The sequence below is a fragment of the Perca fluviatilis genome, chromosome 6 (genome assembly GCF_010015445.1).
Source record: "Perca fluviatilis chromosome 6, GENO_Pfluv_1.0, whole genome shotgun sequence".
Taxonomy (NCBI): Eukaryota; Metazoa; Chordata; class Actinopteri; order Perciformes; family Percidae; genus Perca; species Perca fluviatilis.
In genome coordinates, this window is record NC_053117.1 from 40,807,507 (window position 1) to 40,834,784 (window position 27,278).

Sequence of the window (27,278 nt, forward strand, 5' to 3'; positions counted from 1 at the left end):
CACCAAATTAATCAATAATTTGACAAAATATCTATTAAAAACGACTTAATTGCTCGCACAAAAATAGTCCGTTCCATTAAAACAATCTCTATATTTCTTGTAGTTCATATGCAGCGTTTTGTTGGTTAGAAATGGTTATAAATAAAATGTATTTTCTCTTTAGTTTACACAAACCTAAGCAGACATTTATTAACCTTCTGAATACCATGAAGACTTAGTCAGTTAGTTGAGGGGTGTCCTCGAGGAGGAAAATGTATTTCATACATTCTTATTAACGAGTGGGGAGACTCTAACCAAACCAGGACATACACTGCCACTAGGTCCTGTCTGACAACTTTCCTGAATGAAGCAGAAACAAAGAAGACTAACAATATTAAGAGTGTACAGCCTGCTGTCAGCTCTGCCAGGCTGCACTGAGGCACAGTGGTGCTTTGAGCTCAATGTTGGAAACATCAACCATGAACCATATAATAATAATAATATATATATATATATATATAGATATAGATATATATAGATATATGTATATATACACTACCGGTCAAAAGGTTTAGAACACCCCAATTTTTCCTGGTTTTTATTGAAATTCATGCAGTTCAATGTCCTATTGTACTCTTAAATGAAATAATGGAACAAATGAACAATTGAAGTTAAAAAAGAAATCATGGAATCAATTTATAAACCAAAGTGTATTCTAAATTTTTGACTCATCAAAGTAGTGCCCTTTGGCAGATATAACAGCTGAACACACTCGTGGCATTCTTTCTACAGTGGAAATCAAATATTCTTCAGAAAGTTCTTCCCAACTCTGTTGCAGAAGTTCCCATAAATGTGTGGAACTTGTAGGTTGCTTTGCTTTGAAAACATGTCTTATATTTTAGATTCTTCAAAGTAGCCACCCTTTGCTTTTTTATTAATTAGGGAAATAATTCCACTAATTAACCCTGACAAAGCACACCTGTGAAGTGAAAACCATTTCAGGTGACTACCTGCGAAGCTCATTGAGAGAACACCAAGGGTTTGCAGAGTTATCAAAAAAAGCAAAGGGTGGCTACTTTGAAGAATCTAAAATATAAGACATGTTTTCAGTTATTTCACACTTTTTTGTTAAGTACATAATTCCATATGTGTTCATTCATAGTTTTGATGCCTTCAGTGATCATCTACAATGTAAATAGTTATGAAAATAAAGAAACACATTGAATGAGAAGGTGTGTCCAAACTTTTGGCCTGTACTGTATATATAAAAGTATATATGTGTTTACATTGTGTTTACATTCATCTGTTACAGTTTTAGTTACTAGTTACTTTAGTTACTCCGCTACATTCATCTGTTACAGCTTTAGTTACTAGTTACTAGGTTGTGAAGGGATTCAACTTTGTCATCAAGGTAAATAATATTGTAATATTTGAAGAGAGAAATGTGTAAGTATGTATAATATGTAAGGCATAATGTAGAGTGTGATGTCAGGGTTGTATTCCCTATAACCTCTTTGCTCTACATTATCCTGCTTATTACGTGGCTTCTCACCAAATAAATCAATAATTTGACACAAAATATTGTTTTAAAAACTGTTGAAGAAAATAGTCCGTTCCGTCTCTGCGCGTCAGAATCCTGCGTCCATAGCAAAGTAAACTCTGTAGCTGTAGCTGATGATGAATACATTTGTTAATACGTATAATTTTCCTCTTTTTTTCTGCAGGTTCTTGTTGGAGAAGAGGAATGCATCCATCTGATGTTCCATGTAACTGTGGATCTGCTCCCAGGGCTGATGGGTGTAAAGGAGCACAAAACCAGAGACGATCCACTCGTTCCCTTTTATAAACTGATAAAACGAGCTGTTTCTACAGTGAAATACGTACTTTTCTGTCCAGTTCATCCCAAACCAGCTCAAGGGTGTTTAAGTCTGGTGACTGTGCTGGCCACTCCGTTACATTCATCTGTTACAGCTTTAGTTACTAGTTACTTTACACATTAAGATTACTGCACACAGAACACATGTAGTTTATCAATTCTGATGTTTGATTATAAAGTAAACTAGCCAACAATATAACAGCTACAAGTCCAGCTGAGAGGATGAGACCATTAAACACACAACTGGTTGGATCCTTTTCACTTTCTACAATGTTTTAATACTTTAACTACATTTTCCTGATGATACTTACAGACTTTTACTGAAGTAACCATTATGTTTCATTGTGTCCAACCAGTAGAACATGTCCTGTTCTGTAGACATGGTCCTTATTTATATATGTTATACTGTCCAACCAGTACAACATGTCCCGTTCTCTTTATTTCTATATTTTATACTGTCCAACCAGTAGAACATGTCCTGTTCTGTAGACATGGTCCTTATTTATATATTCATGTTGGACCAGTCCAATATGACCGTCAGTGGAAATAAACCTTGTGTTGTAAGAAAACTTGTAAGAAAACTTTTCTTCTTCTTTTTTACTTTGTAATTTTACACATGTTTAAAAATATCGACATTAATATCGATATCGCAATATCACATTTCGTCAATATCGTGCTACCCTAGTTGATGGCAGTTTTGATAAAAGTGCTGAAAGTTTCTTGAATTCCTAAACTATTTGTGTGTTTATTCACGCTGACTAAGTGTAACCCAGGGACATGACCTCTACCACCTTAACCAATGAATCACTCATAGGTGGGACTATTCTACACATGGATTATTATACCTACGTACCACTTTTATCAAACATTAACTCCTTCTACATTTTTAACATAGAAACTTCATTCAAACATCGAAACATTCCGCATGATTAGGAACGAGCTGCTTCTGTACACACACACACAGACACACACACACACAAACACACACAGACACACACACACAGAGACACACACACACACACACGCACGCATGCACGCATAGCAGCACACACACCGCACCACACACACGCAGTCACACACACACACACACACACACACACACACAAAAAAATTCACACATTCACACATTCAACAGACAGAGACACACACATTCACACATTCAACAGACATACACACACACACAGACACACACACACACATACACACACACACACACACACACACAAGTATTTCAGTTTGTTATAGGCATAATGTAGAGTGTGATGTCAGGGTTGTATTCGCTATAACAACCTCTTGGCTCTACATTATCCTGCTTATTACGTGGCTTCTCACCAAATAAATCAATAATTTGACACAAAATATTTATTTAAAAACGACTGAATTGCTTCCGCTGACAAAAATAGTCCGTTCCGTCTCTACGGTCAGAATCCTGCGTCCATAGCAAAGTAAACTCTTTAGCTGTAGCTGATGTTGAATACTTTTGTTAATACATTTAATTTTCCTCTTTGTTCCTGCAGGTTCTTGTTGGAGAAGAGGAATGCCTCCATCTGAGAATCTACCAAAGACCTCGGTATAACTACGATGTGCAGGATCCACTCCCAGAGCTGAAGGGTGTAGAGCAGCACAAAACCAGAGACGATCCCCTTGTCCCCTTTTAGAAATTGATAAAACGAGCTGTTTCTACAGTGAAATATGTACAGGCTGCAGTCTCATATTAAAATGTTCTGCTGATTTATTCTGAAATGTATTAACTCTTACAGATGAATATATATGGCGGAATGCACTAACTGCTAAAGAAACAATCAATATTAAAACATTACAACAATCTCTATATTTGTTGTAGTTCATATGCAGCGTTTTGTCTTTTGTGGAAGAAATGGTTATAAATAAAATGTATTTTCTCTTTAGTTTACACAAACCTTAGCAGAAATTTATTAACCTTCTGGGCCCAGTTTTTCAAAAGTAATCCAAAGTGATTTCAGATCACGGATTGGATCAAAACTTGGAAATGGGTTTTTCAAGAACAAAAGATTCTGAACTAAGATCAGCCCATGTAATCCGATCTTACATTTGATCTGGATCAAACCTGCCTTTTGGGCATTTCAAAACTTTGAACTTGGTTTGTGAGTTATTTGATCAAAAAGAAAAAACAGGATTATCCTGATCCCAACAGAAGGGTGGATTCAGTTGTGATTTTTTGAACCAAATAAAATCAGAGAGGGCTTTTTCTAAGTGAATGATAACAAAATCTCTGATGATTACTGATGATATATACATGTCTTCATATTTGAAGCATGTGAAGCATGTCACATCTAATGAGATATGGTAAACAGAAACATTTTACATTCTTTATTTTGTTATAATGTTTTTGTTTATTACAGTGACTACGTTTACATGCAGCCAATAACCCATTCAAAACCGGAATATTAGCAATAACCCGGTCGCGCACGGCCATGTAAACACCGGCAAAAACCCGAATATGCTCATATTCCGGTTTTTAAAAACCCGAATATGCTACCTGAGTTACCCCTTTTCTAACCCAAAATTTTGGTCATGTAAACGCAGGAACCTTATTACGTGGCTTCTCACCAAATTAATCAATAATTTGACAAAATATCTATTTAAAAACGACTGAATTGCTTCCGCTGACAAAAATAGTCCGTTCCATTAAAACAATCTCTATATTTCATGTAGTTCATATGCAGTGTTTTGTTGGTTAGAAATGGTTATAAATAAAATGTATTTTCTCTTTAGTTTACACAAACCTAAGCAGACATTTATTAACCTTCTGAATACCATGAAGACTTAGTCAGTTAGTTGAGGGGTGTCCTCGAGGAGGAAAATGTATTTCATACATTCTTATTAACGAGTGGGGAGACTCTAACCAAACCAGGACATACACTGCCACTAGGTCCTGTCTGACAACTTTCCTGAATGAAGCAGAAACAAAGAAGACTAACAATATTAAGAGTGTACAGCCTGCTGTCAGCTCTGCCAGGCTGCACTGAGGCACAGTGGTGCTTTGAGCTCAATGTTGGAAACATCAACCATGAACCATATAATAATAATAATATATATATATATATATATATATATATATATATATATATATATATATATATATATATATATATATACACTACCGGTCAAAAGGTTTAGAACACCCCAATTTTTCCTGGTTTTTATTGAAATTCATGCAGTTCAATGTCCTATTGTACTCTTAAATGAAATAATGGAACAAATGAACAATTGAAGTTAAAAAAGAAATCATGGAATCAATTTATAAACCAAAGTGTATTCTAAATTTTTGACTCATCAAAGTAGTGCCCTTTGGAAGATATAACAGCTGAACACACTCGTGGCATTCTTTCTACAGTGGAAATCAAATATTCTTCAGAAAGTTCTTCCCAACTCTGTTGCAGAAGTTCCCATAAATGTGTGGAACTTGTAGGTTGCTTTGCTTTGAAAACATGTCTTATATTTTAGATTCTTCAAAGTAGCCACCCTTTGCTTTTTTATTAATTAGGGAAATAATTCCACTAATTAACCCTGACAAAGCACACCTGTGAAGTGAAAACCATTTCAGGTGACTACCTCATGAAGCTCATTGAGAGAACACCAAGGGTTTGCAGAGTTATCAAAAAAAGCAAAGGGTGGCTACTTTGAAGAATCTAAAATATAAGACATGTTTTCAGTTATTTCACACTTTTTTGTTAAGTACATAATTCCATATGTGTTCATTCATAGTTTTGATGCCTTCAGTGATCATCTACAATGTAAATAGTTATGAAAATAAAGAAACACATTGAATGAGAAGGTGTGTCCAAACTTTTGGCCTGTACTGTATATATAAAAGTATATATGTGTTTACATTGTGTTTACATTCATCTGTTACAGTTTTAGTTACTAGTTACTTTAGTTACTCCGCTACATTCATCTGTTACAGCTTTAGTTACTAGTTACTAGGTTGTGAAGGGATTCAACTTTGTCATCAAGGTAAATAATATTGTAATATTTGAAGAGAGAAATGTGTAAGTATGTAGTATGTATGGGGCATAATGTAGAGTGTGATGTCAGGGTTGTATTCCCTATAACCTCTTTGCTCTACATTATCCTGCTTATTACGTGGCTTCTCACCAAATAAATCAATAATTTGACACAAAATATTGATTTAAAAACTGTTGAAGAAAATAGTCCGTTCCGTCTCTACGGTCAGAATCCTGCGTCCATAGCAAAGTAAACTCTGTAGCTGTAGCTGATGATGAATACATTTGTTAATACGTATAATTTTCCTCTTTTTTCTGCAGGTTCTTGTTGGAGAAGAGGAATGCATCCATCTGATGTTCCATGTAACTGTGGATCTGCTCCCAGGGCTGATGGGTGTAAAGGAGCACAAAACCAGAGACGATCCACTCGTTCCCTTTTATAAACTGATAAAACGAGCTGTTTCTACAGTGAAATACGTACTTTTCTGTCCAGTTCATCCCAAACCAGCTCAAGGGTGTTTAAGTCTGGTGACTGTGCTGGCCACTCCGTTACATTCATCTGTTACAGCTTTAGTTACTAGTTACTTTACACATTAAGATTACTGCACACAGAACACATGTAGTTTATCAATTCTGATGTTTGATTATAAAGTAAACTAGCCAACAATATAACAGCTACAAGTCCAGCTGAGAGGATGAGACCATTAAACACACAACTGGTTGGATCCTTTTCACTTTCTACAATGTTTTAATACTTTAACTACATTTTCCTGATGATACTTACAGACTTTTACTGAAGTAACCATTATGTTTCATTGTGTCCAACCAGTAGAACATGTCCTGTTCTGTAGACATGGTCCTTATTTATATATGTTATACTGTCCAACCAGTACATGTCCCGTTCTCTTTATTTCTATATTTTATACTGTCCAACCAGTAGAACATGTCCTGTTCTGTAGACATGGTCCTTATTTATATATTCATGTTGGACCAGTCCAATATGACCGTCAGTGGAAATAAACCTTGTGTTGTAAGAAAACTTGTAAGAAAACTTTTCTTCTTCTTTTTTACTTTGTAATTTTACACATGTTTAAAAATATCGACATAATATTACGCATATCGCAATATCACATTTCACAATATCGTAGCTCCTAGTTGATGGCAGTTTTGATAAAAGTGCTGAAAGTTTCTTTAATTCCTAAACTATTTGTGTGTTTATTCACGCTGACTAAGTGTAACCCAGGGACATGACCTCTACCACCTTAACCAATGAATCACTCATAGGTGGGACTATTCTACACATGGATTATTATACCTACGTACCACTTTTATCAAACATTAACTCCTTCTACATTTTTAACATAGAAACTTCATTCAAACATCGAAACATTCCGCATGATTAGGAACGAGCTGCTTCTGTACACACACACACAGACACACACACGCACACAAACACACACAGACACACACACACAGAGACACACACACACACACACACGCACGGCATGCACGCTAGCACACACGCACCCATCACACACGCAGCAACACACACACACACACACACACACACACACACACACACACACATTCACACATTCACACATTCAACAGACAGAGACACACACATTCACACATTCAACAGACATACACACACACAGAGACACACACACACATACACACACACACACACACACACAAGTATTTCAGTTTGTTATAGGCATAATGTAGAGTGTGATGTCAGGGTTGTATTCGCTATAACAACCTCTTGGCTCTACATTATCCTGCTTATTACGTGGCTTCTCACCAAATAAATCAATAATTTGACACAAAATATTTATTTAAAAACGACTGAATTGCTTCCGCTGACAAAAATAGTCCGTTCCGTCTCTACGGTCAGAATCCTGCGTCCATAGCAAAGTAAACTCTTTAGCTGTAGCTGATGTTGAATACTTTTGTTAATACATTTAATTTTCCTCTTTTTTCCTGCAGGTTCTTGTTGGAGAAGAGGAATGCCTCCATCTGAGAATCTACCAAAGACCTCGGTATAACTACGATGTGCAGGATCCACTCCCAGAGCTGAAGGGTGTAGAGCAGCACAAAACCAGAGACGATCCCCTCGTTCCCTTTTAGAAATTGATAAAACGAGCTGTTTCTACAGTGAAATATGTACAGGCTGCAGTCTCATATTAAAATGTTCTGCTGATTTATTCTGAAATGTATTAACTCTTACAGATGAATATATATGGCGGAATGCACTAACTGCTAAAGAAACAATCAATATTAAAACATTACAACAATCTCTATATTTGTTGTAGTTCATATGCAGCGTTTTGTCTTTTGTGGAAGAAATGGTTATAAATAAAATGTATTTTCTCTTTAGTTTACACAAACCTTAGCAGAAATGTATTAACCTTCTGGGCCCAGTTTTTCAAAAGTAATCCAAAGTGATTTCAGATCACGGATTGGATCAAAACTTGGAAATGGGTTTTTCAAGAACAAAAGATTCTGAACTAAGATCAGCCCATGTAATCCGATCTTACATTTGATCTGGATAAAACCTGCCTTTTGGGCATTTCAAAACTTTGAACTTGGTTTGTGAGTTATTTGATCAAAAAGAAAAAACAGGATTATCCTGATCCCAACAGAAGGGTGGATTCAGTTGTGATTTTTTGAACCAAATAATATCAGAGAGGGCTTTTTCTAAGTGAATGATAACAAAATCTCTGATGATTACTGATGATATATACATATCTTCATATTTGAAGCATGTGAAGCATGTCACATCTAATGAGATATGGTAAACAGAAACATTTTACATTCTTTATTTTGTTATAATGTTTTTTGTTTATTACAGTGACTACGTTTACATGCAGCCAATAACCCATTCAAAACCGGAATATTAGCAATAACCCGGTCGCGCACGGCCATGTAAACACCGGCAAAAACCCGAATATGCTCATATTCCGGTTTTTAAAAACCCGAATATGCTACCTGAGTTACCCCTTTTCTAACCCAAAATTTTGGTCATGTAAACGCAGGAACCTTATTACGTGGCTTCTCACCAAATTAATCAATAATTTGACAAAATATCTATTTAAAAACGACTGAATTGCTTCCGCTGACAAAAATAGTCCGTTCCATTAAAACAATCTCTATATTTCATGTAGTTCATATGCAGTGTTTTGTTGGTTAGAAATGGTTATAAATAAAATGTATTTTCTCTTTAGTTTACACAAACCTAAGCAGACATTTATTAACCTTCTGAATACCATGAAGACTTAGTCAGTTAGTTGAGGGGTGTCCTCGAGGAGGAAAATGTATTTCATACATTCTTATTAACGAGTGGGGAGACTCTAACCAAACCAGGACATACACTGCCACTAGGTCCTGTCTGACAACTTTCCTGAATGAAGCAGAAACAAAGAAGACTAACAATATTAAGAGTGTACAGCCTGCTGTCAGCTCTGCCAGGCTGCACTGAGGCACAGTGGTGCTTTGAGCTCAATGTTGGAAACATCAACCATGAACCATATAATAATAATAATATATATATATATATATATATATATATATATATATATATATATATATATAACACTACCGGGTCAAAAGGTTTAGAACACCCCAATTTTTCCTGGTTTTTATTGAAATTCATGCAGTTCAATGTCCTATTGTACTCTTAAATGAAATAATGGAACAAATGAACAATTGAAGTTTAAAAGAAATCATGGAATCAATTTATAAACCAAAGTGTATTCTAAATTTTTGACTCATCAAAGTAGTGCCCTTTGGAAGATATAACAGCTGAACACACTTCGTGGCATTCTTTTTACAGTGGAAATCAAATATTCTTCAGAAAGTTCTTCCCAACTCTGTTGCAGAAGTTCCCATAAATGTGTGGAACTTGTAGGTTGCGCGTTGAAAATAGTGTCTTATATTTTAGATTTTCAAAGTAGCCACCCTTTGCTTTTTATTAATTAGGGAAATAATTCCACTAATTAACCCTGACAAAGCACACCTGTGAAGTGAAAACCATTTCAGGTGACTACCTCATGAAGCTCATTGAGAGAACACCAAGGGTTTGCAGAGTTATCAAAAAAAGCAAAGGGTGGCTACTTTGAAGAATCTAAAATATAAGACATGTTTTCAGTTATTTCACACTTTTTTGTTAAGTACATAATTCCATATGTGTTCATTCATAGTTTTGATGCCTTCAGTGATCATCTACAATGTAAATAGTTATGAAAATAAAGAAACACATTGAATGAGAAGGTGTGTCCAAACTTTTGGCCTGTACTGTATATATAAAAGTATATATGTGTTTACATTGTGTTTACATTCATCTGTTACAGTTTTAGTTACTAGTTACTTTAGTTACTCCGCTACATTCATCTGTTACAGCTTTAGTTACTAGTTACTAGGTTGTGAAGGGATTCAACTTTGTCATCAAGGTAAATAATATTGTAATATTTGAAGAGAGAAATGTGTAAGTATGTATAATATGTAAGGCATAATGTAGAGTGTGATGTCAGGGTTGTATTCCCTATAACCTCTTTGCTCTACATTATCCTGCTTATTACGTGGCTTCTCACCAAATAAATCAATAATTTGACACAAAATATTGTTTTAAAAACTGTTGAAGAAAATAGTCCGTTCCGTCTCTACGGTCAGAATCCTGCGTCCATAGCAAAGTAAACTCTGTAGCTGTAGCTGATGATGAATACATTTGTTAATACGTATAATTTTCCTTTTTTTTTCTGCAGGTTCTTGTTGGAGAAGAGGAATGCATCCATCTGATGTTCCATGTAACTGTGGATCTGCTCCCAGGGCTGATGGGTGTAAAGGAGCACAAAACCAGAGACGATCCACTCGTTCCCTTTTATAAACTGATAAAACGAGCTGTTTCTACAGTGAAATACATACTTTCTGTCCAGTTCATCCCAAACCAGCTCAAGGGTGTTTTAAGTTCTGGTGACTGTGCTGGCCACTTCGTTACATTCATCTGTTACAGCTTTAGTTACTAGTTACTTTACACATTAAGATTACTGCACACAGAACACATGTAGTTTATCAATTCTGATGTTTGATTATAAAGTAAACTAGCCAACAATATAACAGCTACAAGTCCAGCTGAGAGGATGAGACCATTAAACACACAACTGGTTGGATCCTTTTCACTTTCTACAATGTTTTAATACTTTAACTACATTTTCCTGATGATACTTACAGACTTTTACTGAAGTAACCATTATGTTTCATTGTGTCCAACCAGTAGAACATGTCCTGTTCTGTAGACATGGTCCTTATTTATATATGTTATACTGTCCAACCAGTACAACATGTCCTGTTCTCTTTATTTCTATATTTTATACTGTCCAACCAGTAGAACATGTCCTGTTCTGTAGACATGGTCCTTATTTATATATTCATGTTGGACCAGTCCAATATGACCGTCAGTTGAAATAAACCTTGTGTTGTAAGAAAACTTGTAAGAAAACATTTCTTCTTCTTTTTTACTTTGTAATTTTACATATGTTTAAAAATATCGACATTAATATCGATATCACAATATCACATTTCATCACTATAGGTCCACCCTAGTTGATGGCAGTTTTGATAAAAGTGCTGAAAGTTTCTTGTATTCCTAAACTATTTGTGTGTTTATTCACGCTGACTAAGTGTAACCCAGGGACATGACCTCTACCACCTTAACCAATGAATCACTCATAGGTGGGACTATTCTACACATGGATTATTATACCTACGTACCACTTTTATCAAACATTAACTCCTTCTACATTTTTAACATAGAAACTTCATTCAAACATCAAAACGTTCAGCACGATTAGGAACGAGCTGCTTCTGTACACACACACACACAGACACACACAAACACACACAGACACACACACAGAGACACACACACATACACGCACGCACGCACACACGCACGCACATACATACACATGCACTCACACACACACACACACACACAGACACAGACACACACATTCACACATTCAACAGACACACACAAACACACACACCCTCACACACATATTCACACTCACACACACACACACACACACACACACACACATCTACCTGTTTGTATCTCATCGTGAGGACCAGTGATTGGCAGCAGCCTGATGGGATCCACCCTTTCTAAAGGGTCTAGAGACATGATTTTAACTGCTAAAAATATTATAATTTTATGTGAACACAAAAATGACTTTAAACATCAAACACTCAAATAAATTTAAAACCTGACTGTTGTCCCCCCTGGAGACTACACCTGAATTTTGTCCTTCCTGGGTACCATTCATGTTATGTCTATTGGCACACAATCAACACCACTGTTGGGCAATGCACAATTCATGACAAGCATTGTGTAAGATTGAAACAACACACTAGAGGAGATTCTTTCAATATCCAAACTTTAAACAAGCTGATTTTACTTGTATGCTTCTTCTTTACCTCTCTTTTACTTAGTGTGATTGAACACACAGTAAATAAAATCATTTTAAAATGAAATACTGGTTTGTCAATCGATCTCCAATGCCAAACACCAGACCTGCTTTACAAAGCTGCTTTTTACTGAGTTTGATGATTTAAATACCAGATGTTTTCTTCCAAAATGCGTTTGGTGGTAAAAAACCCTAGACCTACTGTAAAAAAGGGAGACAAGTTCACAAAACCTTCAAACGGCCTTTGCATTTTTTTTAGTAATTCAGTTACACACACACATACACACACACACACAGACACACATGCACACATGCACACATGCACACACACACTCACACACACACACACACATAACACTCACAAATACACATACGCACACACACACACAAACACACACAGACCCACACACACTCACACACACATTCTCTCTCTCACACACATACACACAACCTCACACTCAAACACATACTCACACACACAGACACACACACACACACAGACACACATTTTGTGGGATTCAGTCCTGAACTCGTAACATTAAATATATGTTGAGTCTTATTATTTACTGTGAACACTGTACAGCAGCCTAACTAAGAAAAACGATTTCCAGGATGTTGTCAAGCTGTGTGCAGTTACAAAAGGTTGAGATCTGGGCAGCCTTTAATTACAGGAAAGCTGATGCTGAACATTTGTCCTGTAGGGTTGAATTGGTCCAACGGTTCATGGCTTGTGTGTTTATCTGCTGCAGCCTCAGTTTGACGTGAGTTACGGTAAAACATGATTACACAGAACGAATGCATGGGCCGAGCAAATAAGACTTTGAGACAGAATAAACAATGCTAAAGTACAGTTTCTCTGATTTATCCTATAAAAAGGAACATCTCTCTTTGTCCAGACTATGTTTCTCTGTCTGCACTTTAACCAGGAGAAGGTAAGCTTTCACATACAAGTTCAAATACTCTGCCAACAGTTAAATACAGTTTAACACATTGAGTTTGAGATGTAACTGTGCACACTGGAACTGTAAATCCTTTAGAGATGACAAGATTTACTCTACTTATTCTCCTTCTGGAAGTTCAATCAATGTATTGATGTTTTTTTTTCGTATTATTTGTTATATTCATGATTTAACAATTGTGGATGTACTGTGGAGTGGGTAAGACTGTTTATAGTGGTAGGCTAGCAGATACTGTTGACTTGAGCTAGCCTAGCACTAGTGAACTCTGCTACTGGAAGTACTGGATGAAACGTGTTAAAATCGGTCTCCACTGATAAATAACACACTGGCTAACATGGAAATGAGGTCCTCTGATTAAAATTCTGAACCACCCCTTTAATGTAATCTGTAATTCGGTGTGGTCTCCCTTCTTTTGTCTTGAATTTGAGCTGGTTCATGACAAAGTGGAGGCTCGTAGTATTTAGCATTTGAGTTATATTTTTGTTACTTAAAGTCTAATTGGTATTGCACCAGTTTGGTTTTACTAATTTGCATTGAGTTGTTTCTCTGGTCGTAGAGGTAAGAAGCCAGACAGCCTTTCTAACTTGTGTCTGGTGTAATTTCTTGGGAGATTCACATGTTTTGTACATTTTCGAGTATTGGTAAGAGGTCTGAGGAGTATTTGTGGTCCTGGCTGGTTTGACTCACTGGTTGGTTATTTATCGAACTTACTATTGTGTAAAGTGTGTGTGATGACGGTCAATGTGAATGGAGTTTTTTCCCGGTTAGGCAAAGTGGTGAATCCTGTTTAGGGGGTTCACCTGTATACATTGAAGGCTAGTGGTGAACAGTTTCCTCATTAAAACAAACAATAAACTTTTGAACTTTTGACTTAGTTCACAATGACGATGCGTGCAGCCCTGGGTCTCTGGGTCCTATCAGCGGTGATCTGCGTGGGCAGAGGCCATCACCAACCCGATCACCATTTGGGTCACGGCAACGACGAGACCGGCCAAGACACCGTAGCGGACGGCAGCGCCAGCAGCATCTCCCTGGTGAACGAAGCAAACCAAGAGTTTTCCTTCCGACTCTACAGGCAGTTAGCAGCTCATGCTGACTCTCAGGGAAAGAATATCTTCTTCTCCCCGGCTAGTGTGTCGGCCGCCTTGGCAGCGTTGTCCGTGGGAGCGCAGGGGGAGACTCACCGTCAGCTTTTCAGTGGCCTGGGCTTCAACAGCTCCCTCCTGACGCAGACAGATGTGAACCAGGTCTTCCAGACGATCCTCCAGAGGGCCAACAACACATCTCAGGAGGACGCCAGCGAAGGGACCTCCGTGTTCGTGGACAACCGCTTCAAGCCGAAGCCGGAGTTCCTGCAGACCCTGAAGCAGTCGTACCTCGCAGATGGGTTCAATGTGGACTTCACCAAAGCCGCAGAAAGTGCTGATACCATCAATAAGTACGTGGAGGAGAAGACCAACGGGAAGATTGACAAGCTGGTGGAAAGCCTGGATCCAAACACAGTCATGTATCTCATCAGCTACATCTACTACAAAGGTAAGAAGGTCCTGTGGGATGAGATCTAGTCAGTCTGTAATAATCTAATGTAATAATGTAAGATCTGTTTACATATTTGGAGGTTAAATTGAACGTATCAAACCACAAGTTGTGTTTTATTTCTGCTCATTGTCTAACAGGAAAGTGGGAGACTCCGTTTGACCCTGAGCTCACTGAGCAGGATGACTTCAACGTGGACGAGAACACCAAGGTTCAGAGTTTCTCTCTTAATACAGAAAAAAATGATTTTTTCTAGTATTATTTATTATATTATTATATATTTCTAGCCCGAGTAATTAACAGGGGCAGAGTCAGACATCGTAAACATTCGGGGTTATGCCCAAAACTACACCGTGGGTCCGTTGGGAATTCTTTATTTACAAAAGATATATAAAGTATTTTTCATGCCGTTAACGCAATTTGGGAAAACCTGATAGTAGATAAAACCCTAATTTGTTGTTGACATCTGCTGATTTTTTCAACCTTTTTGCCGTTTTTTGACGAGAAAAAGGATACATACTGTTAACACAATTTGGGAAGACCTGATAGTTGTAACACCCTAATTTGTTCTGCTTTCTTCAACCCTTTTGCATCGTACTACACATTGTACACACTTCATACTACACACTGTACACAATTTATACTACACACTTTATACTATACACAATTCATACTACACACTGTACACACTTTATACTACACGTTTTACTTTATATATAGACATGCTTGAGAGAAAAAGGGCTGAATGGATTTGAGTCCCAGTCCAATTAAGCATCATCGTTCATTCTGTGTGTCTTCATGTTTAAACTGAAGACACACATTTTGATGTTGCTTTTCTTTAAATAATCTATTTTATTAGCTTTAATTTCTTATACTGCACTGTAACTTTTATTCTTATACTGCACTATCAATTTAATTTAATGTTTTTAATTTGTTTATTAATGTTTTTAAATTGTTTTAAATTGTTTTCTAACTGCTCTTTAATGTTTTATGTAAAGCACTTTGAATTGCCCTGTTGCTGAAATGTGCTGTACAAATAAAGCTGCCTTGCCTTGCCTAAATTGTCATCGTCCAGGTTTCAGTCGACATGATGAATATGGAGGATGATTTCTACACCTATCACGACCGCGATCTGAACACGACGGTCCTTCAGCTGCCCTTCAAAAGCTCCTACTCCATGCTGCTGATGTTGCCTGACGTCATGGCAACGCTGGAGAACGGCATTTCCCCAAACCACGTCACCAAATGGTTGAAGGCTTTGGTGACACCCAGGTTGGGAGAATCTTAATTTATGCTTCTAATATGAGGAACGTTTGACACTGAATAAGGTACCCAGCAAACACAGGACTGTCACTCAGGAGTTTAATTTAAAAGATTTTGTCTGTAGTTGTTAATTGGTCTGTAATTGTGTGGTCATTATTGTGCATCTGCTTTAATCTTTTACTCTTTGTTTATGTGTCCTTGAGTATCAAGAAAGGTGCCGATAAATAAAATGTATTATTATATTATTAACTTTTTATCAACTTAATTAAGTATTTTTTTCACCCAAGAGGAAAGGATTTCTACAGAGATAGACCTTTTAGTTTAACATGAAACTGCCCTGAAATCACAATCACCAAACCCACCAGACTCCATGTAAATAATCAGGACTTTTAGCGTGTATCGAGCCAGCATATTTCCACCAGACTCCATGTAAATAATCAGGACTTTTAGCGTGTATCGAGCCAGCATATTTCCACCAGACTCCATGTAAATAATCAGGACTTTTAGCGTGTATCGAGCCAGCATATTTCCACCAGACTCCATGTAAATAATCAGGACTTTTAGGGCCCTATCTTGCACTCAGCGCAATTGACTTTGTACACCGACGCATGTATCATTCCTATTTTGCACCTGACGCACAGCAGACTTTTCCCTCCACAGACGCATGTCGGTAAATTAGGGAATGTATTTGTGCTCCCGGGGGCGGTTCAGCGAAAGAAGGAGGCGTGTTCCGGCGCAAATGTTCCCTGGTGCTATTTTGCAGTTTCAGAAAACAATTCCGCCACTGACCAGGAAAAACCTGGTCTAAAGTCAGTGGCGCTAGTCTAAAGTCAGTGGCGCTAGTCTAAAGTCAGTGGCACTAGTCTAAAGTCAGTGGTGCTAGTCTAAAGTCAGTGGCGCTAGTCTAAAGTCAGTGGCGCTAGTCTAAAGTCAGTGGCGCTAGTCTAAAGTTAGTAGTGCGTTATTCAGATGCTATTTTAGGGGCGCGTGCTTGGCCATAATGTAGCGTGTGCACAACGCGCATACACTTTGCTTCTCTCATCTACACGGACTCATCCAGTTCCCATTTTTGCAAACCATACATAATAACAAAGAAAGATATTACTGAAAATGTGCTTCAGGTGTTTGGATAGATCAGGAGGCACTTTACAGTACAGTCCTCAAAAAGTCGCAGCATTCTTTGTGGCTTGTTGTGTTTTACACAACATTTCCATGAATCATGGATGTGTTGATGACATAAATGAGGAAATATTAGAGGACTTAAGGAGACTACAGTGGGATTGGACACTCTGGGGGGATCTGGTCCGGGTGTGGCAATACGCGATGTGTTCCTGGTGGAGCAGGTGGATGGAGATGGAGTGGGGGGAGGAGGAAGGGACACAACAGGTGCAGGTGGTGCATTTGCTGCCGCAATCCTCTCCAGACTGGAGGAGATGCGCCCGAGAGGTCGCAGCAACATCGCCGACATATATATATAGCGTGTATAGAGCCAGCATATCTCCACCAGACTCCATGTAAATAATCAGGACTTTTAGCGTGTATAGAGCCAGCATATTCTCCACCAGACTCTATGTAAATAATCAGGACTTTTAGCGTGTATAGAGCCAGCATATATCCACCAGACTCCATTTAATAATCAGGACGTTTAGCGTATATAGAGCCAACATATCTCCACCAGACTCCATGTAAATAATCAGGACTTTTAGCGTGTATAGAGCCAGCATATCTCCACCAGACTCTATGTAAATAATCAGGACTTTTAGCGTATATAGAGCCAACATATCTCCACCAGACTCCATGTAAATAATCAGGACTTTTAGCGTGTATAGAGCCAGCATATTTCCACCAGACTCTATGTAAATAATCAGGACTTTTAGCGTGTAGAGCCAGCATATATCCACCAGACTCCATGTAAATAATCAGGACTTTTAGCGTATATAGAGCCAACATATCTCCACCAGACTCCATGTAAATAATCAGGACTTTTAGCGTGTATAGAGCCAGCATATCTCCACATGTAAATGGGTGAATTAAGGGTTTATTTCAACCAAACCAGAGTGGTGATTGTTGGAACAGTGGAAAGATGAACCAAGACGGCTTTTGATAGTTTTATTTAGTTTCTGTCCACTTTGAATGAAGTGTGTTTTATGATGATAAAAGTCCTGATTATTTACATGGAGTCTGGTGGAGATATGCTGGCTCTATACACGCTAAAAGTCCTGATTATTTACATGGAGTCTGGTGGAGATATGCTGGCTCTATACACGCTAAAAGTCCTGATTATTTACATGGAGTCTGGTGGAGATATGCTGGCTCTATACACGCTAAAAGTCCTGATTATTTACATGGAGTCTGGTGGAGTTTGGTGATGGTGATTTCGATGCTGTTTCATGTTAAACTAAAAGGATCTTACTCTTTAACTAAAAGGTGTATCTCAGTAGGGATCCATCCCATAATGTTGACAGACAGACAATACTAATCTGAGTCTGTCAGTGATAAAAATAGCATAAAGGCCCTTATAGCCAAATGAAACTCCTGCCCTAGTCAGATTCACTGAATATTTGTCTTTTTCTCCCCCAATGTTTTAGGAGACATGATGTATACATTCCAAAGTTCTCCATCAAGACTTCCTACAACCTGAACGATGTGCTGACAGAAATGGGAATGACAGATATGTTTGGTGAGCGTGCAAATTTGAGAGGCATTTCAGAGGAGCAAAGACTGGCAGTCTCAGATGTAAGTAAACAGAGCATATGTTTCATGTTATTTCACACATATTTTATTCGTCTGTCATCTCACTTTCTCTGCGTTGCACCGCAGGTTGTGCACAAAGCTACCCTGGACGTGGACGAGGCCGGAGCCGAAGCTTCAGCTGCCACAGGCATCGGCATCACGCTGGGGTCTGCCTGGTTCCCGGACCCTGTCCCTGTGTTGAAGTTCAATCGTCCGTTCATGGTCCTCATCACTGAACGTAACACGGACAAAATCCTCTTCTTGGGGAAGATTGTCAACCCAACCATCTGATGCATCATCACTTTGTGTCAACTCGAGCACAGCTGTTGCATCTCATATCCGAAAAACTTTAGTTTTGTTGTCTCTTGCTTTATTGAGAGTTTAAACAGTTTTTATATAATGATCTTTGAAGGTAATATAATGTAGGGATAAAATATGATCAACTTCCATAAGCATTTGGTATTTATTTATAACAGAGATCAGCTTTAGACAAATACAATAGAGCTCAACACTTTTTGAACCGCTCTCATTCTGGGTATTAAAATCCTATACTTAAGTAAAAAGTACAAGTCCTGCATTGAAAATGTTACTTCAGTAAAAGTATTTAAGTATCATCAGGAACATGTACTTAAAGTTTAAAAGTAAAAGTACTTCATCCAGAAAAATCCTCAAATTGTTGATTTCATACGGACTTGTGTCTTCTACAGGAGCAGAAACTTTGCTTCACAACCTCACAGCTTGGGGTCAGTCTACCTTGGATGGTTTAGACATTGTAGCTAATAATCAAAATCCTTATAGAGAAAATGAATTGGATTTTTAAAGTTGACGGGACAGTGTGAATGCTGTACGTTCAACCCTGGATTGCTGGCTTGAATGTGTAAGAAGTAGTTGAAGTAGAAGGAATAGTTGAAAAAGTGAGAATGGGTTAATTTGGTATGAATGTCACAGAGAAGTTAAATAATACAAATTTATTTATTTATTCGGGACAGTGCACATTAATGAACAATCTCACATTTCTGTACAGACTGTAAATGAGCCAGGTTATAGCATAAATGCTAATTTCCACCTGTAGTCCCGAGGCAGGAAAACAACAACATACAAGATAATGCAAAACAGAAAAATATTTCAATATACAATATCAAACAAGGAACACATTAGCACGCATTCAGACAGATTACATTACATCAATAAAATTACTCAAAATGATGACATAACTGGGAACTTTTAAGAAATTGTTAAAAGTGCTTTTTAAATGTGCAGTAAGTTGGACATTCTCTTATGTTTGATGGGATTCTGTTCCAAAAATGACCTCCTCTGATAGACAGAACAGTTTGTCCAAAGGTAGTTTTTCTATGCGGGATCTCTATATCTCCTCTAAATGAAGCTCTGGTACAATGACCTCTGTCAGACCTTAGTTTGATGTATCTAGAAAGCAAAGGTGGAGCAAGTCCATGAAAACTTTATGAATTAAACAACAGTTTTTAAAATTTTCAAAATTAAGCATATTGTATTTTTCCAAAATATTACATTGATGGAATGACAGAGGTTTTTGATCAAATATTTCTATGGGTTTTAAAATTGTATTTCCAGTAAGTAACCAGGTTGTGATGCAGTAATCTATGTGTGAAAATATCATTGAATGTAGAAACATTTTAGCAGAAGTAATTGTCATTGATGATCTGATTTGTTTAAAGTTAAAGTTTAAATAATGTTTGAAAGATATCTTTTTAGAAAAAGCTGGAAATCACGTGAATGTGTAACCGGGGATTTCCACCAGATGCGGAACGGCTCCGAAATGGCGGTGGAGTCATTAGGTTTCCATTAAAGTCAGTGTGTGTATTTCCACCGGTTGCATAACGGCTGCGTTCCGACTCCGGCACAGCTCCGGCGAGATAGTGTGGGACAGGAAGTCGAGCACAAAAACAAAATAAATATCCGGTTAATTTTCAAAATAAAATACACCGTGCTCACGGCTGATCATATTTCCCTGCTACTACACCTTGAAAACATGGCACAGCTGTTCCCCCTCTACTCCTCTGGATGGAAACTAACTGGTGGTGGTTTGGTTGTTCTATTCTACGTGATTTCGCGAGATCTCGTTGGGTCCTCGTGAGATCTCGTTGGGTCCTTGTGAGATCTCGTTGGGTCCTCGTGAGATCTCGTTGGGTCCTCGTGACTACAGCTGTCAGTCATGTCCGCAGCCGTGCCGCGACAAACACGGACCTGGTGGTTATTGACCAAGGGGGGTAAGCTTCACTTCAGAACTCGAACCTCCTATGGCGCCATTTTGTTGCTACCAAGCCATCACCTCCCGTTAGCATCCCATTGACTCCCATTTATTTTGACGTCACTTTGACAGCGAATAACTTTACATCTGAAGTGTTTAAAGACTCTATTTGTCCGTTGTTTAGTTCTAAAGAAACACGACAATGTATAAAAGGCTCCATTACCTTGTACCTCACGTTATGGCTCCGTAGCAGACGCTTTTATAAAAATAGGCTAACGATTGGGTCATAACCACGAGACTTACTGTCACACAGTAGAGGAATTACCGTATAGTACAGGAGAAGCTCACAGGCAGTTTGGACTTCCATTAGCTGTTTAAGTTGAATTACTAATGTTAACTAGCATGTTAGTGATCAGTAATTAGCCTGTGCCTATGTTATCTCCTTACATATACCTACGCTCTCCGTCTCTGTAAGATTGGGAATGATTGAGATTTCTCTCGGCACAGCTACCAGAAGACTTCACACTTTCAGACAGGTTGCTCACGTCACATCTACGTTGTCTCTCTCAGTTGGAGGCTGCGCAGTAAAGCAAGAGATCACCGGAAAGGTGACTTCTAATATCCTTCACTGGTCTCCGTCCAGAGCAACGGGGTCTATTGGTCCATTATATATACTGTCTATGGTATTGATGGACAGCAGAGCACGCAGCAGACACGCAGCGGAGCCGGTCCACAGCCGTCACGCATCTGGTGGAAATGAGGAGTAAGAAGTAGATAAAGTAGTAAAAGTTATTAAACGCAACACGGAGAAAATCCTCTTCTTGGGCAAAATTATCAACCCAACCACCTGATGGATCATCACTTCGTGTCAGCTCGAGCACAGCTGTTGCATCTCAGGAGTCAGAAAAACTTTTGTTGTGTTTTTGCATACTCAGTCTTGCTTTATTGATTGATATGAACGCAAAATAATGAAGGCATGACATTTTATAAACAGCCATAAGCATTTGGTATTCATTCATACCAAAGATTAGCTTTTAAAAAACACAATAGAGCTCAACAGTGACCGCCCACTTTTTGAACGGCTTTGGCCCTGGAGTTGATTTTCACCATTCAATATCTCCGTGGACGTTTCATTAAATGCTGATATAAAGACTCTTAAGCCTGGAACCAAGCCAATCAGCTACGAGATAAATCATGACCATAAGGCATTTGATTCGGGGCGAAAACACATTTAGAAAACGGCAAAAAAGACAAAAGAACAACCCTGTAAAAAAACGCTCAGAGACTTGAGTGGTAGCAGCTTTCCCAGGTTCAGTAAATATTTCCATGGTAACAACGAGCTCAACCAATCAGAGAGGCTGCTGTTAACGCTCAGGATTGTGGGTAGTGTAGTTGTAACAGCCAGAAGTAACTATTAATTACAGTATCTCACAAAAGTGAGTACACCCCTCACATTTTAGTAAATATTTCATTATATCTTTTAATGGGACAACACTGAAGAAATGACACTTTGCTCAAATGAAAAGTATTAAGTGTAAAGCTTGTATAAGAGTGTAAATGTGCTGTCCCCTCAAAAATCATACCCTTTACCATACCTAGAGATTGGCTTGGGGTACTTTCCATAAGATCATCTCTCAATGCAAATCAAACCAGCTATTAGGCTAACTGACATAAAACCATGCCAATATGTAGGTATGGTGAAGGGTATATGATGATGTGGGGGTATGGTGAGGGGTATGTGATGATGTGGGGGTATGGTGAAGGGTATGTGATGATGTGGGGGTATGGTGAGGGGTATGTGATGATGTGGGGGTATGGTGAAGGGTATGTGATGATGTGGGGGTTATGGTGAAGGGTATGTGATGATGGGGGGTATGGTGAAGGGTATGTGAAGATGTGGGGGGTTTGGTGAAGGGTATGTGATGATGTGGGGGTAGGGTGAAGGGTATGTGAAGATGGGGGGGTATGGTGAAGGGTATGTGTTGATGTGGGGGTATGGTGAAGGGTATATGATGATGTGGGGGGGCTATTTTAATTCCAAAGGCCAAAGGAACTTTATCAGGATGCATAGTATCCTGGATCCATGAAATAATTGGCCTTTCAAAATAAAAGTCTGCCTGCCTCTATGGGAATCTAACATAGGGGTGTAGTGACTTTAGTTGCCAGTGGTTTAGACATTAATGGCTGTGTGTTGAGTTATTTTGAGGGGACAGCACATTTACACTGTTATACAAGCTGTACACTTACTACTTTACATTGGAGCAAAGTTAAATTTCTTCAGTGTTGTCCCATTAAAAGATATAATGAAATATTTACTAAAATGTGAGGGGTGTACTCACTTTTGTGAGATACTGTAGCTATCCTGTGAAAAAAACAGTGTTGGTCGTTCCCTATTTAAGATGATGGTGATGAACGCAGAGTCGTCAATCAGCCGGAAAATATGGAGTCACAGGATGTGATGTACGGAGATGGAGAGCCTAAAAAACCCGTCTGAAAAACTTAACGTTTGCTACTCAAAAATTTGAACTTTTTTTGTCTCCAAAATATTAAAAACGTTTTCAAAATTATTCCAACTCTCTCTGTCAAAAACGCCAACAGTCAAAAAGAAGCACACCGTTGTCCCCAAACCAGCGTCATCTGTGAAATGGACCGGAGGCTGTGTGAATATGTGATAAGAAAAACAAGTATTTTCTTTATTAAAAAAAGATTTGCTCCTCATAAAGTCGGGGGTCGTCTTATGTCTGGGTCAATACGGTTAATCACATCAGTTAATGCCACACTGAGTTATCATTGTAATGTACAGATGCTAAGTAAGAAATTGATCATTACCCTTAGCAGTCCTTCTACAAGTAGTTCGCTCTGATTGGCACTGACGTTGCTTGTCCCGATCCCTGCAGGCCTGCAGCATGTAGCCTGTCAGCGCATAAGTACAATGAATGGAGAAAGATAAACACTTAATATGGACCAAGAATGATGCATTTTGCCAGCAACGAAAGTTAAATTTAGGCATCGATTGTGGTTTGCTTTAAAACACTCCCAAGCAACACACATTGAAAGGCTTTAGTTTTCCCCGGCAAGTGAACTCTACACCCTGGCTTGAAAGTGTATGTTGATGTCCCCCCCAAGCGTTCCTATACAGCGGCCGTCAATGTGGTGAATACAGCAAAAAGAAAATGTGGAATGCTTACGAATTACGGTGCTTAACTTTCCGTAGCTTTTTGAACGAATGGTTCATGAGAACAGGCTGTTATGATCATCAGATGAAAAATTATACAGTTTCAGAAACATATCAAAGTCACATATAGTCACTTAAAGTAAAATTACTGGTAAAAAAAAATCTACTCGAGTAAAAGTAAAAAGTAGCTCCTTAAAAATGTACTCAGAGTAAAAGTTACTATATTACCTTTTAACAGCGGGGGAAGATATACTTTTTTGTATCTTCTTTCGTCTAATTTAAACTTATTATGCTCATGTGATTAAATCTCAGTCTTTTGCAGTTTGACAAGGGAACAAAGACGCTTTTGATAGTTAGTTTTGATGTTAGTTCGTTGACGGATACGTTAGAGATAGAGATCTCAATGGGATGCTAACGGGAGGTGATGGCTTGGTAGCATCAAAATGACGCCATAGGAGGTTCGAGTTCTGAAGCGAAGCTTACCCCCCTTGAAAAAACAGTCCCTTGCATCCCTCAGCTTGAGTTTCTGTCTATTGAACACCAGGGGGCGCTGTCGGGAAACTATACTGGCTGTGTGCTTTTATTTCGCTTCAGGTGGAGTTGATTTTTCTTTTTAAAAAGCTTTATTATTCAAATAATGTATATATATATTTTTAAACGGGTTTTCGTGTAAATGAGAGGCCAAACCGCAGGAAAATATCTGCGTCTTCCCTTCGTGTAAACGGGGCCTTTAACTAAAAGGTCTATCCTGTAGGGATCCATCCCATAATGTTGTCAGACACTTGGAATAATAATCTGAGTCTGTCAGCAGCAACAACAGAACTTTTAGTGGATGCTGACTGATGCTGAACATTGGTCCTGTAGGGTTACATTACAGCCCGGTTCACAGTTGCTGGTTACAGCGTTCTCACTCAATACTGGACCAGTTTCAAAGAGTTTTTTTTTCTCACATCAGTTAGACACAAAGGAATAGGTAAATGGGGTCCAGCTTGAAAAATACCACCCTTTTAATCAGATTTCTTTGAGTAACTAAACAACCCACATACTCATCAGATTCACATTACACTAACCCTTCAGAAAATACCTCCAGTACAAAATCAGTTTACTCATTAAAACAAACCATGACGCTAAACTTTTGTCTTAGTTCACAATGACGCTGCGTGCAGCCGTAGGTCTCTGGGTCCTATCAGCGGTGATCTGCGTGGGCAGAGGCCATCACCATCCTGATCATTTGGGTCACGGCAACGACAAGGCCGGCCAAGACACCGTAGCGGACGGCAGCGCCAACAGCGTCTCCCTGGTGAACGAAGCAAACCAAGAGTTTTCCTTCCGACTCTACAGGCGGTTAGCAGCTCATGCTGACTCACAGGGAAAGAATATCTTCTTCTCCCCGGCTAGTGTGTCGGCTGCCTTGGCAGCGTTGTCCGTGGGAGCGCAGGGCGAGACTCACCGTCAGCTTTTCAGTGGTCTGGGCTTCAACAGCTCCCTCCTGACGCAGACAGATGTGAACCATGTGAACCATGTGAATCCAGAGGTTCCTCCAGAGGTTCCTCCAGAGGGCCAACAACACATGATGCCAGCGAAGGGACCGCTGTGTTCGTGGACAACCGCTTCAAGCCGAAGCCGGAGTTCCTGCAGACCCTGAAGCAGTCATACTTCACAGATGGGTTCAATGTGGACTTCACCAAAGCCGCAGAAAGCGCTGATACCATCAATAAGTACGTGGAGGAGAAGACCAACGGGAAGATTGACAAGCTGTTGGAAAGCCTGGATCCAAGCACAGTCATGTATCTCATCAGCTACATCTACTATAAAGGTAAGAAGGTCCTGTGGGATGAGATCTGGTCAGTCTGTAATAATCTAATGTAGTAATGTAAGATCTGTTTACAGATTTTTGAGGTTAAAAGGACTTTGACCCAGCAGACCGACGTTCATGTCCCGTTTTGGAAAGAAAAGCAAACTGAGTTTAATTTAATAGTATTTGTCTGTAGTTGTTCATTGCTTTGTAATTGCGTGGTCTTTGTTGTGAATCTGCTTTAATCTTCTACTTGAGTATCAAGAAAGGTGCCCAAGAGGAAAGGATCCCTACAGAGAGACCTTTTTGTAAGAGTAAGATCTGTTTCATGTTAAACTAAAAGGATCTTCCTCTTTAACTAAAAGGTCTATCTCTGTAGGGATCCATCCCATAATGTTGTCAGACACTTAGAATAATAATCTGAGTCTGTCAGTGATTCAAATAGCACATTATTATTATTTAAGGCCCTCAACTAGCCAAATGAAACTCCTGCTCTTGTCAGATGTCACTGAATATTTGTCTCTCTCTCTGTCTCTCTGTCTGTCTCTCTCTCCCTCCCTCCCCCTCCAAAGTTTTTGGACATATGATGTATATATTCCAAAGTTCTCCATCAAGACTTCCTACAACCTGAACGATGTGCTGACAGAAATGGGAATGACAGACATGTTTGGTGACCGTGCAAATTTGAGAGGCATTTCAGAGGAGCAAAGACTGGCAGTCTCAGAAGTAAGTAAACAGAGCACATGTTTTATTATTTCACATTTCCTTCATCTGTTGTCTCACTTACTCTGCGTTGCACCGCAGGTTGTGCACAAAGCTACGCTGGACGTGGACGAGACCGGAGCCACCGCTGCGGACGCCACAGGCATCGGCATTGCGTTCTATTCTGGCTTCGAGGCCCCTGTCCCCGTGTTGAAGTTCAATCGTCCGTTCATTGTCCTCATCATTGAACGCAACACTGAGAAAATCCTCTTCTTGGGCAAGATTATCAACCCAACCATCTGATGGATCATGACTTTGTGTTTTGCTCGAGCACAGTTGTTGCATCTCATATAAAGCAGTCCGAAAAACTTATTCTGTCTCTACTGCTTTATTGAGAGTGTAAACAGTTTTTATATAATAATCTTTGAAGGTAAAATAATATAGGGATGAAATATGATCAACTTCCATCTGCATTTGCTATTCATTTATAACAGAGAAGATTTTAAAAATACAATAGAGCTCAACAGTGACCGCCCACTTTTTGAACCGCTCTGGTTCTGGGTAAAAGTAAAAGTACTAC

The 27,278-nt window shown here is 38.7% G+C and overlaps 1 protein-coding gene and 1 pseudogene across 2 annotated transcripts; both read left to right on the plus strand.

Annotated features, from left to right (window-relative positions):
* Nucleotides 1-13,102: 13,102 nt before the first annotated feature.
* LOC120560177 (serpin A3-5-like) lies at nucleotides 13,103-27,039 on the plus strand. 2 transcript variants are annotated; one of them, XM_039802425.1, is made up of 6 exons: nucleotides 13,103-13,240; nucleotides 14,143-14,803; nucleotides 14,944-15,014; nucleotides 15,879-16,075; nucleotides 18,655-18,802; nucleotides 26,801-27,039. In XM_039802425.1, the coding sequence occupies exons 1-6, from the start codon at nucleotides 13,208-13,210 to the stop codon at nucleotides 26,999-27,001; spliced, it is 1,311 nt and encodes a 436-aa protein (XP_039658359.1). In that variant the 5' UTR covers nucleotides 13,103-13,207; the 3' UTR covers nucleotides 27,002-27,039. The 2 variants fall into 2 exon arrangements, with proteins under 2 accessions (XP_039658359.1, XP_039658358.1); XM_039802424.1 differs by lacking the exon at nucleotides 26,801-27,039 and adding an exon at nucleotides 18,887-20,299 and having other exon boundaries at nucleotides 13,105-13,240.
* Nucleotides 25,332-26,722, plus strand: LOC120560180 (annotated as a pseudogene).
* Nucleotides 27,040-27,278: the final 239 nt, after the last annotated feature.